The sequence below is a fragment of the Benincasa hispida genome, chromosome 8 (genome assembly GCF_027475165.1).
Source record: "Benincasa hispida cultivar pf3 chromosome 8, pf3_genome.v1.1, whole genome shotgun sequence".
NCBI classification, from domain to species: domain Eukaryota; kingdom Viridiplantae; phylum Streptophyta; class Magnoliopsida; order Cucurbitales; family Cucurbitaceae; genus Benincasa; species Benincasa hispida.
In genome coordinates this window covers 33,553,147-33,569,431 of record NC_143485.1, presented here as the reverse complement: position 1 = coordinate 33,569,431, position 16,285 = coordinate 33,553,147, and the positions used below count along the sequence as shown (strand labels likewise).

General features: G+C 31.5%; 1 protein-coding gene, 1 non-coding gene and 1 pseudogene across 2 annotated transcripts; 1 reads left to right on the top strand and 2 right to left on the bottom strand.

The window, feature by feature from the left end:
- Positions 1-3,963: 3,963 nt before the first annotated feature.
- On the bottom strand, positions 3,964-5,658 carry LOC150034522 (protein FAR1-RELATED SEQUENCE 4-like; annotated as a pseudogene).
- Positions 5,659-7,612: 1,954 nt separating this feature from the next.
- LOC120084306 (small nucleolar RNA snoR77) lies at positions 7,613-7,735 on the top strand. The gene has a single exon (XR_005483669.1). It is a non-coding gene; the product is annotated as a small nucleolar RNA snoR77 (small nucleolar RNA).
- Positions 7,736-9,925: 2,190 nt separating this feature from the next.
- LOC120083400 (tetrahydroberberine oxidase-like) lies at positions 9,926-11,808 on the bottom strand. The gene has a single exon (XM_039039154.2). It carries the CDS (start codon positions 11,778-11,780, stop codon positions 10,149-10,151), a length of 1,632 nt encoding a protein of 543 aa, XP_038895082.1. The 5' UTR covers positions 11,781-11,808; the 3' UTR covers positions 9,926-10,148.
- Between the last annotated feature and the right edge of the window lie 4,477 nt (positions 11,809-16,285).

Below are 16,285 nucleotides of genomic sequence, written 5' to 3'. Positions count from 1 at the left end.
AGAAAGAAAATAGAAAAACATTGGAAGGATCAACATCTGGGAAAAAACACAAGAATATCATGGTCACAATCTAATGATATTTTATAAATTTATATAGATTTGTAGTTGCTTTTTCTTACATTTATGTTATTGTTATATATAGAGGAAAATGTATTAATTGTTTCAGAAATGGACAAATCTATTAAAAGTTAGCTCCTTCATAAGTTTAGATGTCCTATCTAACATAGAAAAATTAGATGAGCCATCACTCCAACTATTTAGAGAAGGTCGTTTTGGGCACTTCTTAGATATGAAAATGAAAAGGATATCTAACCAACTGATATCACACCTTATTAGAAGGCAATGTACAACTACCAAGCAAAATATATTGACCTTTAATTTAGAAGGACATATTTCAGAATTTGGCCTCAAGGATTTTTGTTTAGTAACAGGTTTAAATTGTGATGATTATCCTATAGATGGTATCTATAGTGAACAAGAATCAATGGACAACACAATTAGAAACTTTTTTTTCAAGAAAAATAAAAAAATTATAAGAAGAGAGCTCCAACCTACTTTTAATTTGTTAGGTTCTGATGCCAACATACCCATTGATATAAAGGTCAAACTTGCACACTTGTATTTTCTAGAAAGCTTCCTAATTCCTACACAAGTATATCACAAAGTAAGTTAGAAGCATTTAAAAATGTTGGATGACGAAGAAAGGTTTAGATCTTATCCATGGGGTAGGGTTTCCTTTGAACTAACTATAGAGTTTTTTAAGAAGGCTGTCATCAATAAGGCATCTTCCATTTTCCTCCAAGGATTTCCACTAGCTTTGGTATATTGGGCTTTTGAAATTATACCAAGATTATCCTACCCCACTATTGGATTTGCACGAAGAATAAAAAGCGATGGGCCTAGACTTACTCAGTGGGAGTCTCAAGAACCTAATAATTGGCAACACATCAACAACAATATTTTCAAAGCCACTGGTGTAAGTCTTTTATCACTTTTATTTCCTTTATTTATATATATTATTAGCATGCTATCAAATGATAGAAACTATAACTGATGTTTAAGCTTTTATGACATAGAAGATACCACTATCAGCGATATCTTCTATCAGTCATTTGGAACTATTGTGATATCTTCTATCATTGATAACATGTTATTGTAGATAGTAGCAATCAGTGATAGCTTAAAATCAGTGATTGTTTCTATAAATTAGTTGTATCACTAACATCTTTATTAAACTTTCAGTTTACTGTTGCTTCATTTGTTCCAACTGAACAAGAATTGCAATCCAACTATTATGCCTATTTTGCGGAGGTGGAAACTAGGGAGATGGATATTGAAAAAGAAAAAGAAGGAAAACAAATGTCAACCGGGAGAAGAATTGCATCATTACAAGAGGCAATTGAAGAATTAAAAAGAGAACAAGAAGATATTAAGAAGGACATCAATGAAAAGCACAAGGAAATTCTTGATATATTGGGCCACATAAAAGAAGTCAGTGATAAACTTCCACAAAAAGATGAAGGTGGTGAAAAGAAATCTCAAGAATCTCTTGAGAAGAATAAAGCGGCATCATCTAGTTTGGAGTTTTTAGATGCAAGTTTGGAAGTTCTAGAGGTAAAACTTGTGATTTTCTTTTTCTGTAAAGAAGTACAATAACAAAAATGATATATGCATGCAGGCTGAAGTTGACACTGCTAAGGACAAGGAGGCTCAAGATGATCAAGAGAATGACCAGCAAGGACAATTGCATGATGATCCTAAAGATGAAGAGGAAGATCAAGAAGAAAAAGATAAAAAAGATATGACGAAAAAGAATGTAAGTATTGATTGATTGATGATCTTAATTATAACATTAGCATGCTATCAGTGATATTTGAAATCAGTTTGTTGATAACAAACTATCAGTGATAACACGCTATCACTGATAGCATTATTGATAGTTTGTTATCAGTGATAGCATGCTATCACTGATATCTAAAATCATTGATAACCAACTATCAGTGATAACACGCTATCATTGATAGTTCGTTATCAGTGATAGTATAAATAATAGGAAGCTTTATTTACTTGACTGATACTGATAGCATATTGATGTCATGTTATATTTGATTCCATGATTTCAGGTGATTGAAAAGACTCTTGAAAAGAGTCCAAAAAAATATCGACCAAAGATTGTCATCGAAAATATAAAGGACAACAAGAAACCAAAAAGACAAGCAAAACCAACAAAGAAAATTTTGGGAACGCAAAGAAACAAAAAAAAGACAAAAAGAAGGTCTCTCCAAATGTGTCTACCAAGGTGTCTCCAAGCAAAGCTACAAGGCAGTCTCCAAGGTGGAATGACGACGCTCCAAGCTTTGATCTCAAAATATCACAACTTTGATTGACAATAGATAGACTTGTTTATTGACAATAGACTTCTGTTTGACAATAGTTTGAAAATTATTTTGACAATATACAATGATTGTATGATTTTGGAAATTGCATTTTTATTTTACAAGATCAATGATAGTTATATTGAATCAATATGAATCCTTCATAAATGTGATTGATATAGTTGCAACTTTCAATTTATTTTAGAGGTTGTTTGGTTGGAGGGAAAAGAGGGGATCGTATAGTATAAATGTGACTGATTCATAAATGTGATTGATATAGTTGCAACTTCGTATAGTATTTTGTTACTAGCGAGATCCTCTAGAGCGACACCAGCGATACCCTCTAGAGCGACACCAGCGATGGAAGATATTAGTTCCATTATTTTCATGTTATCAGTGATGGAAGATATCAGTGATAGACTCCAATCAGTGATAGAAGCTATCATTGATAGATCATATAATAAGTCAGAAACAAGAAACTTGGATTCTTTTCTTCTAACTTCATAAAAAACTTTGGAATCAAAGCATATGATTCACGTGCATTGCCTTTCAAAGACTTCATTATTTTCTCTTTTGCCCTTCATGCTTTATAATAGCTAATAGTTACTGCACTAGAGTGACACTGATTTATAAATGTGATTGATATAGTTGCAACTTCATATAGTATTTTGTTACTAGCGAGATCCTCTAGAGCGACACTGGCGAGATCCTCTAGAGCGACATTGGCGAGATCCTCTAGAGCGACACTAGCGATACCCTCTAGAGCGACACTAGTGATACCCTATAGAGTGACACCAGCGATACCCTCTAGAGCGACACCATCGATATCCCTCTAGAACGACACCACCGATACCCTCTAGAGCGATATCAAGCACACCAGTGATACCCTCTAGAGCGACACCAGCGATACCCTCTAGAGTGACACCAGTGATATCCTCTAGAGCGATACCAAGCTTTTCCTGTGAAATTCTTAGTGATACCCACCTCAATTCCTAATGAGATTTCCTCGAGAGCGATATCCTCCTTACAAAATCCTCTAAACACAAGCCACACAGCTTCTATCATTGATAATATGATATCAGTAATGCTATACGATCGTGTAGCATTTGGTTGGCGATTCTATCAGTGATAGAATCTATCATTGATGGATCTTCTACAAAAATGCTTATCTACTGTCAATGATAGAATCTATCATTTCATTGTATTAATTGCTAACCGAAGCTATTATAGATAGCTTGATATCATTTCTTTCAATTGTTGTGGCTAAAGGAAAACGAAAGCTTCATAAATAAAAGCATCATATTATGAAGCATCATATTGACTAAAGAATGGATATATCAACAACAAAGTCTATTCCACTAACAAAACATTAGTAACAAGGTCTCTAATATATTTATGACAAATATCAATAACAAATTGTCTCACTATCTAATGGTTAAATTGATGACAACAAATAACAACTACAATCTAATTGACAAATTGGTGAAAAACATCGGCTGTCTCACTATCATTGATAAATTGATGACAAACATCAATTACAAAACAAGCTTCTTCATTAGAAACATCAATTACAAATCAAGCTTCTTCATTAAACAACTAGTGGAAATTTGCATGTCCTACAATTATGGCCACGACAATGACATCGATTGCACTTCGAGCTCCTTTTCTTTTCACCAATTGATAATATTCTTTGTTTACGTGGTCGTCCAGTCGGACGTTTAACTATTGGAGGTAATACATTCACACCAACATCGACAGATCTCCAATCAGAATGATTTCCAATAGGATAATCTGATCCTTTATAGGTTGATAACAATGTACTGCAAAAATAGTAGTATGACACAAAAGTATATATATCTAAATTTAGCCCACGAATAACAACACAAGAATGAGCACATGAAATCTCCACCAAATCCCAAACACGACAACTGCGTGATTTATAGGCCAAATTTACCAAAAAGTGATTGTCCCCATCAACTACTTTATATTCTTCATTGTTAATAGGATCAACCTGAAAAATAAAACAGTCAACGAAATGTAATCAACTAGGTGAACTAATGGAATGTCAATGAAAACTAAAATATAAACGAAATTGTAAGTGATACTATCCCTACCGGATTAAATATTTTCAAGCTATCAGTGAAAATAAAAACTATCAGTGATAGCTTCTATCACTGATAACATGTTATTAATGATATTTTCTAATAGTTAAGGTATTTGTACCTTGAAACTTCTTGACTGATTTTGTTGCTTTTGCAACTCAGACTCTGCCCAACTAGTCAAAACTTTGTTCATGGATAATGCTGATTGACCTTTTTCATAAAACCAATTTTGAAGTAATTCTCTAATATAATCAAGTAATGATGCAACGGGGAACTCCCTAGGCTCTTTCAAAATATTATTCAAGCACTCTGAAATATTAGTAGTCATCATATTATACCTTCTTCTCCTAGAATGTGCACGTGCCCACTTCTCAAAACCAACTTTACTGAGATATTCCCGAATTGTAGGATATATTGATTCCATCTATTTCATATAAAACTCGAACTTATCAATTGTATAAGCTTTTGCACAACTATAATATATGTCATCATTTAAAGAATCCTTATAAATCAACTTCATATTTTGCAAAAGGTGTCGTAGACAAACACAATACTTAACATTTGAAAAAACATTCATAACACCTTTCGGAATGCTAAAATGTTGATCAGAAATAATGACTAATCCTTCTCGTTCACCAAAACTTTTCTTTAAATTCTCAAAAAACCATCTCCAGGATGCATCATTTTCAGAGTCAACAATACTAAAAGCAAGAGGAAAAATATGATTGTTACCGTCAATTGTTGAAGCCGTCAAAAGAGTCCCGACATATTTACATTTCAAGAACGTCCCATCAACTGATATATTAGGCCTACAATGCTTCCAACCCTCAATTGATACTCCAATAGCCATATAACAATACTTAAAATGCCCATTTATATCAGGTTCATAGGCAGTAAATGTATCTAAAAGAAGAAAATAAACAGTTAAGCCAGATTACAAAAGGTATATAATTGATTGATGCCTGCCACCAATAGCTTCTATCACTGATTGCAGTCCATCACCAATAGCTTCCATTATTTTCATGTTATCAGTGATAGACTCCAATCAGTGATAGAAACTATCATTGATAGATCATATAATAAGTCAGAAACAAGAAACCTGGATTCTTTTCTTTTAACTTCATCAAAAACTTTGGACTCAAAGCATATGATTCACGTGCATCGCCTTTCAAAGACTTCATTATTTGCTCTTTTGCCCTTCATGCTTTATAATAGCTAATAGTTACTCCAAATTCCTTACGGACTTTATTCACAATATCACTAGGAGTTGAGGTATGAGAAGAACTAAATCTAAAATCATTTCTCAAACATTTAGCTATTAAGGACGAAGAAGCTTGTCTATGACAAGTTTGAATACTTTTTATAGAACAATCATGAATATCAATAAACTTCCTAAGTATCCACAAAACACCCCGCTTGTAACGGGATGCCCTCACATATCACTGAGAACCATCTTGAACACATCGAAACACAATTGCTCTTGAATTTGACGTTATAGTCTTAAATTCAAAATTCTTCTTAACCGCTATCAAGTAAAAACAATTTGATAAAATCTCTTTACCAACAAACACATCTTTTTCTTTCAAATCACGAGCAATATGTATATCATAATCACCTTGAAATCACCATCATCAATCATAGGTTTAGACGAAGGAATAGTAGACAAATAATTCTCAGCTCGACTAGAAACAACATTAGAAGACACTTCTAAACATGAACTACTGGCATGAGCAACCAAAGGATGTCGTGTATTGTGTTCCTTAACTAAATCCAAAAACCAAGCTATATCCTTATCTTCACGAATTTGAACTACATTTTGAACCTCATTCATAACAAAATCTAATAAAACTGAAAGTTCTATAGAAGAAGTAGACACATCCAAACAAATCTCCTTAACTATTAAACCCATAAAATCTTCAAAAATCATTATATCATCTACTAAAACTCCAGTAGTTTTGTAATTCACATAATAGTGTTTTTCATTCCATATTCCACTATGAAAAACAACTATTGGAATAACCATGTTTTAAAATTTCTGCAAAAGTAAAACAAAAACTATTGAATAACAATATCAATAGGTTCTAATAGCTATCAAAAGCAAATATAAATCTATCAATATCATTGAAATCGAAAAAAAGAAAAACAAGAACGAACAAGAAAAAAAAAAGAACGAACGCTAAAAGAAAAAAAAAACAAACTCCCAATCAAAGATGAAATCGAAAAAAGAAAAACGAACTCATGAATCGGAATTGATCAAAGTATCACAGAGCTTCATGAATTGGAATTGATCAAAGTATTACGCAGCTTTACAAATGGGATTTCATGGAGACTGATTCATCGATATTTCACCGTGAAAGAAAAGGAAAGAATGGCAGGTGACGAACGTGAAAAAGGAAAGTTAATAAAGGGAAAAAGAGGGTAAATTTGGAATTTTGAAAAAATGGAAAGGTTGACAGGTCAATGTTTGCTATAATAGCAAATATTAAAAATGTGGTATATATAATCACTTTTTTTTCCCCTTTGTATTATTCAATGCAAATTTCCTATATTATATTATATAAATAGTTAAAATATTTTAGTATTTTTTTTTACTTTTTTTATATATATAATAAACATTAAAAAATTAAGGGTGAGTTTGGGTCGGAGACAAGGCGGGGATCTCCATCTCCTCCTTGTCTCCGATCGGGGATCCGATTTAAATTCCCAATTTGATCTCTGTAATCAATCAAATCGGAGATTTTGCATCTCGATAGGGTAGTGACTTGACCCGTGGGGAATTTTATCATCCCTATTTATGAGATACATACGGTATATATACTTGTGTAATAATGTTGTGTGACACGAATGTCATATCTCAAGAATTAATAATCTAAGTGTTATGTACACTATTGTCTATGTGACCTAAGTGTCTATGTTATATCTCAGGAATGTCGGTTCAGTTTTAACTCCCATCCTTCCAAATTTTAAGCCCATCTTTTCGTTTTCGCTCTCCCCTTTCCCTCTTTCTTTTCTATCTTTGATCTCCCTAAACCCCATTTTTTTTTATTTCCCCAATCTCCTTCCCCTCTTTGTTCCCTCACTCCCGAAATCGATCCCTCCGGCATCTATCTCGATATCATTTCCTTTTGAATGCTTATGCTCTTCAGATTTGCAATTGCCATGGAAAAGGAAGCGTCAAATTTCTTGTACATTAAATGCTATGCTCTTCAGATTTGCTGAGATTTCCTTTGAAGATGGTCTAGTAAGCCCAAGTACATTTGCTTCTCAGTTTTACCGATTTTGAGTTGTGTTCTTACTTGGTTTCTATTTTAATATTTTTCTTGTATTTATAAACTTAGATCATCTAGCTGATTAATAATCCGTAAACAAGATTATGCAGAAATTATTCATTAACTTTTTAGAAGTGGTAGGAAGATTGAACATGGACTAGAGCGTTTCTCACACTTTTTCTGATTTTGCCCTTCTCATCCACCTTCTCAGACAACCGCTGAAAGGAATATCGTCTTCAATCCATGGTATTATATTTTTCTTTAACATTTTCTTATGTTGGAAAATAACTCTCTATCTCTATCTCTTGAAATTAAGAATTTGGAAGTGTGTTATGATGTTGATAGAAGACGGCTGTGCTTTTGACCTCCCTCTCTCCAATATCTTTTGCTATGTTATTGTCCTATAATTTTGTTGATAAGGTGTTCATGACTTTTATTGAGATTTGTTTCTATCTTAATGAGTTTTGTTTAGTATGCTATGTCGAACATGATTTTTATATACTTCGTAAGGAGTTGGATTTCAAGTGTTTGTTCATTTTGATTTTGATAATCGTTCCTAGATTCATTTGCCATCGGATGTTCGTCCCTAGTTTTGTAGATTCTTTTGCCATCGGAAGTTGTGTAAGTCTCATTTGGGGGTTTTGTTTTGTTTGAGTTTTTAATAGAAATGTTTGAAAGTATGGTGCGTTGTTTTCATTCCTATACCATTTTGCGGCCAACTTCCATTGTTTGTTATTTCATGAATGTATTTTTTATTTTGATATTTGGGTTCTAACTTTCACGGGTATTTCTTAGTTGTTTTTGTTTACATATTTCATTGGTGGCATTCAAAATGATTGGTGCCAATCTATCGACAAATTTTCAATGTAAGTTCTTTTTTTTTTTTTAAGCTGTTTAATCTTTATTTTTCTTGCATTTTACTATTTTTATATCTCTGCAATAACTTAATAGTGTATATGACTTTTTACTCTTTATTACATGCATAGCATACTAAAAAACAGATTTCTTTGAATTTAGTTTCATGAGCCAGTACAATGATATACATCAAAATCCTAGTTTGTTTTTTTTTTATAAAAAAAATTCGAGTTCAAGTATTGGATTATATTAAGTGTTGAAAAATATGTGACTAAGTTTAAATTGTGTTTTTCTTCTTTTAGGGACCAAGAACAAAAATATTCTAGGTAGGAAGCAAGTTACCAAAAGGCTAAAGAATCAAAGGTTGGGGTTGCTTGCTTGAGTTCAAGTTGGGTGTAGTGATGTCGACGACTTCATTAGAAAAAAATTAGGTGTTTTGTAACTGATGATGGGACTTTATGAAGTATTTAAGCTAAAAAAGACAATAATTATTTAGGGTCAACAAGTAATTTTAAGGTTTTAGAGTCTTGTACTTATTATAGTTACCAAATTTATTTATCTTTGTAAGTTGAATATAGCTTGTGGAGAAACGAATAATTATATTAATTTTGTTGAATTGAATTACTTATTGTTATGTTTGTTGAAGTTTGTGTATACAAATATCTTATTACTTTTAATATATCCATATAAATATTTGTTAGTCAACTTTCTTCGATGACGATCAATACCCTTATAATGTCAGTTTTCGACTGACATTCTAGCATAGTTTTGTACTAATGATAACAGGTTTATATATTAAATTGAGTATTATTTTTTAATTAATGAAATATTTTTACCGACGCTTACATATGTTGCAAAAGATACTTATAATGATCATTGATCCACATTTAGTAACAATCTTATATGTTGCTAAAACTTAACTTTTAGAGTCGAATTTTTACCGTCATTCTATAAAACAAATAGAGACAAAATATATGTTGCTAAAATACACTTTTAGTAACGCGTTAGCATCAATAAAAGTCACGTTTTATTGGTGTACAATATGTCATTAAAAGTTTCAACTACATGGCTACCGCAACATTCATAGCAACACTATTCTATGCATTTTAATACTTTTTAATGACGTTTTTTTTATTTTTAGCAACGCGTTTTACTTGTCACTGAAAGCTATTTTTCTTGTAGTGTTATTTAAACCAATCATCCTAAATTAGTCTTCCAATGACAATTAACCTTAACTTACCTTGAAAATATGGGGAGTTAAAAAATAATTTAACAAAAAACTATGGAAAGCCTAAAAGTTCAAAGAAAGTATATATGGCAAAAGTTATTTGAACTAGGATTGATTTATTTATCACAAAATAGAAGATGACTTACATAAGCTTTTTTTTCCCATAAACAAATTGATACATGAATGTGAAGAATATAAAGGCAACAATTTTATTAAGGCATGAAGTATATAAACCAAAGTAGAAAGCCCCCTTTACTTTCTTTGTAACCACATCCATTCGTTGGGGCTTTCTTCAACACACAATCATATTTCCAAACATCTAATAACCCCTCTTCTTCCACCATGGCAAAAGAGAAGGAATGCTCTGCTCATTCTTGAAGAAATTAGAAGGATCAATCTTAGTTTTTACACTCACCAACCTCTTAAAATTACCCTTGAAATATTTAACTCCCCATACGCTTGCTTCACTGTAGCTCGTGTTTCTACCATTTTTCTCATTCATTCCAATATCCAGGTCTCTATAATTGATATATGCTAATCTCGGATTCTTGGAAACGAAAGGAGCCATGTAGCTGTAAAGCTTCCTAATCCAATTTATATGTCTTTGAGCAATATCTTCACCTTCTTCTTCCCAATACACCAAATGCTGAATCTTGTAAAGATTTCCTTCTCGATGTGGGAATGGAATCTCCGACTCCGAAATCTTGTCCATTATTCCACCATAAGGGCTCAAAATCATCTCTGCAGCTTCTGCCTCTTCTTCATTGAACAGTTCCCATATGCCCTCAAGGCCAGCTTTTGGGATTGGCTCATTTACATAGTCTGATTTGGCTTTGAAAAATCTTTTGGGGAATAATGGTCTTCTATCTAGAAGAACATTTAATGGTTGCCCTCTTGAGAAGCCAGCAAAATAGAGAATGGATTCAATCCAACTCATTTCAATGCAATCTTCCTTTGTTAATCCTAGTTCTGGGAAAGTTTCTTGCATTATTTGAAGAAGTTGTTCGATTTTTCCTAGGAACAAGGAGTTGAAAGCAGCTTCTATTGTTCTTTTGTTTCCATCTTGAGAATTTGTTGTGTTTATGCCTCTTAATATGATTCTGATGAAAAGGTTTTCATCTTGTTTGCTAGAGATATATTGCCATTGGTTAATGAGGTTTGTGGCGTTTTGTTCCAAATTTCTTGTGACTGTGAAAACAGTCACAGTTGGTGGAACTGGGAGAAGCTTTATTTTCCATGCAAGAACAATTCCAAAGCTTGCTCCTCCACCTCCTCTAATGGCCCAAAACACATCCTCCCCCATTGATTTTCGGTCGTGGAGCTTACCATCCACGTCAATGAAGTAAGCGTCGATCACGTTATCTGCGGCGAGGCCGAATTTACGTAGCATCAACCCATAGCCACCACCACTGAAGTGTCCACCGACACCAACGGTCGGACAAACCCCAGCTGGGAACCCTAGGGTTTTGCTTTTCTCGGCGATTCTGTAGTAGAGTTCGCCAATGGTGGCTCCAGATTGCACCCATGCAACGTTGTTTTCCACGTCGACACTAATCGACCGGAGGTTTATAAGATCAACAACGACAAATGGGACGTCAGAGACATAAGAAAGTCCCTCATAGTCGTGGCCGCCGCTTCTTGTTCGAATTTGAAAGCCAGTGTTTTTGGCACATATGATGGATGCTTGAACTTGAAAAACTTGGAACGGTGTGATAATGACTTGAGGCTTTGGAGTTTTAGGAGATGTGAATCTGAGGTTGTGAATTGAGAAGTTCAAAACTGAAGAGTATGAAGGGTTTGTTGGAGTGTAAATGATCTTTGAAATGGAAGAGGTGTTGGGGTAATGAAGAGACAGACAATGGAGAAAAGCTTCATGGTTGTCAGCTGAAGCTGCCCATGCAAAAGACAAGACAATAAAAATACAAGCAAACGAGGTAATTTGAGACTTCATGTTTGGTTTTGTGTTTGGGAATAAATGAGAGAACTTGATTATTTATATTGTTAAAGAGGCAGCTTTGTTTTGAGCTCAAGAAACAACAAATGTCAAAGCTTTAAAATGTTGAACAAAGAAAATTCCATGCACGGCAATTATTTATGTAATTGATTGAGAAAGTTCATTTTCTTCTTCATATAGTTATTGGAAAAAATTAATTTGTCAAAGTCTATGGAGAAATTTTTAAAAGAAAAAAAAGAATAGATAAAATAAAGAAAATAAAAGTATTTCTGTTTTGAACTAGATGATCTTAAAATATGGTTTTATGATATTTTGTATCCATTGTAACGTGGTTGAAGGGAAAATATCAATTTATATATTCTATAATGAAAAATATCAAATTATAATCGTACTTTAGATTATAATTTAATCTCTAAATTTTTATAAATGAATCAATTTATACTCTCCACCGCTAATTTATAGCGGTGTGTTTTCACTAGATTATTATTTAAAATAAATTAAAAATCACCTAAATCAAATTATTTTATCTTCTCCTAAAATCTTATCGAATAGCAAAAAAAAATATTATTACATAATTCGTTCCTATTTTAGTAGAGAAAAATAGGCAAATATGAGAAATGTAAAATCACTCATACTAATGAAAATTAATAGTTGCGTATAACATTTCTTTTTAATATTATGTTATCCTTGCATGCATTTAAATAAGTTTTCTACCCATATGGAAATTAAGCACTTATGTCTCTTTGGAGACATCCGATAAAATTGAAACGAGGTTAGGAACATGTGCATTATATGTTCCAATCATTTCCTATCAATTATCAAATATCTTGAACCCCTGATGGGTGATGTATTTACTGTACCATTTATTGATTGTCATTTTAATAAGACAAAATTTTCAACATTTGAAAAAAATAATTATATGAAATGCATTGTTATTATCTCATTTAGATCTTCGTACAGATCAATGTGAACTTGAAATTCAGAAGATAATTCATTTGCAAAATATAGAAAATCAGTTACCAGATGCGAAAAAAGTAACTAAGTCACATATACATGCTATAAATGTTCCATTGAAAATTGATATCCCAACACAACATGTTGTCACTAATGAATTTGGAACCTGTTTGGAACACTCTAGAAGCGTGGTAGACTAGTGGGTTCCAAAAATAAAAAACCTCGAAAAAGAAACATAATTAATAGTCAAGAAGACTTGGTTGAGGATGTAAATACCTATGAAGAAATTCATGACATGACTAATGAAGAAGGTAAAATATATAAAGATACTAATGAAATTTCAATAAACTATGTCATGACAGGAAAAAGATGGAACTGAACTCATGTAGTTATTAACAACATTTTTTCATATAATGTTGCTCTTGATATTATATCTAAAAATGAGGATTCATAATCAGAATCTATTGAATAATGTCTACATAGAAAAGATTGGTTTCAGTGGAAAGAAGGTATTGAGGAAGTATTAAATTCACTTTTAAAACGCCAAGTTTTTGGACTAGTCATCCAAACACTAGAATGTGTCAAACTTGTAGGATACAAATAGGTGTTTGTGAGAAAAAGAAATGAACATATGAGGTCACAAGATATAAAGCAAGACTAGTTACACAAGGTTTTTCATAAACATCGGGTATTGATTATGAGGAGACGTATTCTCTGATGGTAGATGTAATTACATACAAATATATTAATTAATTTGTCTGACTATGTATGAAAGTCTAGATATGTATCTTATGGATGTAGTTAGAATATATTTATATGGATCTCTTGATAATGATATTTATGTGATAATCTAGAAGGACTTAAGGTACTTGAAGCATATAAATCAAATTCACGAAAATTGAATTCAATAAAGTTATAGAGATCACTATATGGATTGAAACAATCAAGATGAATATGGTACAATCGTTTGAGTGGATATTTATTGAAAAAAGTATATCAAAATAATCCAATATATCCGTATGTTTTTATAAAGAAATCATAGTCAAGATTTGCAATTATAATTGTATATGTTGATAACTTAAATATAATTGGGACTTCTGAAGAGCTTTCAAAAGCAATAAAATATTTTAAGAAAGAATTTGAGATTAAAGATCTTGGAAAAACAAAATTTTGCCTTGGCTTACAAATTGAGCATTTAGGAAATGGGATATTTGTTTATTAGTCAACTTATACAAAAAAAGTTTTGAAAAGATTTTATATGGACAAAGCACATCAATTGAACATTCCAATGGAAGTTTGTTCACTAGATGTGAAAAAAGATATATTTTGACCTTGAGGTAAAATGAAGAACTTTTTGGTCCTGAAGTACCATATCTTAGTGCAATTGGTGCACTTATGTATCTTGCTAATAATACAAGAAAAGATATTGTATTTTCAGTAACACTATTAACAAGATATAGTTTTTTTCCAACAAAAAGACATTGGAACGGAATTAAGCATATACTTCGTTATCTTCGAGGTACGATAGACATGGGTTTGTTTTATTCAAATGAATCAAATTTTGATCTAGTTGGTTATGTAAATTATGGATATTTATCTGATTCACACAAAGCTAGATTTCAAATAGGTTATTTGTTCACATGTAAAAAATCTGTTATATCATGACGATCAGTGAAATAGACCACAACAGCCACTTCCTCAAATCATGCTAAAATTCTTACAATTCATGAGGCTAGTCAAGAATGTGTATGACTAAGATTAATGACTCAGCAAATTCATGGAACATGTTGTTTGTTTTCTAGTAAAAATCTTCCAATGATATTATATTAAAACAACATAGCATGCATATTAAAGGAGATTGAACAAAACATATTTCACTGAAACTTTTTTACACTCATGATCTTGAAGGAAATGATGACATCACTGTACAACAAATCTTTTTGAAAGATAACATGACAGACTTATTTACAAAGGCTTTACCTACCGCAATCTTTGAAAACTGGTGCACAACATTGGAGTGCGACAACTCATAGAGATCTCAAATGATATTTTCACGAGGGATAGTAAATATACTTTTTAAGAGTATCAGATTACATGAAATACGTAGTACTCTTTTTCCTTTACTGAGATAGTTTTCCTAGTGGGTTTTTCCTATTAAGATTTAGTGGGACATATTTCATATATAATGGACATCTAAGAGAGAGTATTATAATCCTTCTACTTGCCAAATTGCCTATAAGTTGTGACATTTGATGGGTTTTGAAAGATACACACATATTAGTGATCAATTCAAAAAGATTGGAGAAAGTGGAGAAATCCATCATTTTTTTTTTTTTTACTTTTTATATATTTATATATTATATTTATTTTATTATATATTATTATTATATTATATTTTCTTCATATTCTTTCTCATTGTACGCCGTTATGCTCCTCAAATTCACAACAAGTAATAAATTTAATTTTGGTTATTATTATTATTAGAGAAATTTTCAAAGATAGAAAAATGTTGTACTATTTACAGAAATAACAAAACAAAATATTAATAGACACTGATAGAATTCTAACAACGTCTATCAGTGATAGACTTCTATCATTTACTATCACTGATAGATATTGATAGACTTCAATTAGCCTCTATTAACCTCTACCAAAGAAGATTAATTTTTTTCTATTTTGTGTAAATAGTTTTCCTGATTTTCTATTTTTGAAAATCTCCCTTCTTCTTCTTCTTCTTCTTCTTCTTCTTCTTATTATTATTATTATTATTATTATTATTATTATTATTATTATTTTCATGTTTTTTTAATTCCATAATTTTTTAAACGTCTATTACACACAAGTTAGAAATTTAAAGATCTAGGTCTAGACATAAAATTAAAAGTTTAAAGACCTCTTAAATACGATTTAAAATTCAAGAACCATATCAATCCAAATTGATAATTGAGGAATAATATATTAACACTTTTGAAAGTTTAGAAACCAATGGAAAACAAACTTAAATGCATAGTAACTAAATTATAATTTAATCTTTTTGAAACTAAGCAATACGATTGGATCATTTCTTTTTCTTTTCTTTTTCTCTATCTCTTTCTAAGTTTATAAAATCTAATAAATTTATTATTACATATATTGTTATTTCTTTAAATATTTAGCCAACAATTTATGGCAAATATAAATAGATAAAACCCATTTCTAAAGGTCGATTATTTTTTATGTTTGAACCCACAATTGTTGGACGAAAAGGCAATTTATGAGTCAAAAGCGATGATATTAGAATTTTAATATAGTGGGAAAATAGGGGGAAATACATATTTTTAATAAAAAGAAAATTATGGCTATGAAAACAACATTTTGAAATATTCAAATTTGTGGCAATGATTCTACATGTATAAATATATTGCAATTTCAACTTGACAAGTAGTTGCCCTAAAACGTTGTAGGGTTATGAATTATGATTTCACACGTAATGAAAACTTGGAAGCCAAAAATGATTTCAACCGTTCAAATGAGAAGTATTGACCATATTCACAATTGAGCAAATCAAA

Bases quoted from the DNA above. Each gene is read 5' to 3' on its own strand.
- LOC120083400 (XM_039039154.2), bottom strand. From the start codon at position 11,780: ATGAAGTCTCAAATTACCTCGTTTGCTTGTATTTTTATTGTCTTGTCT.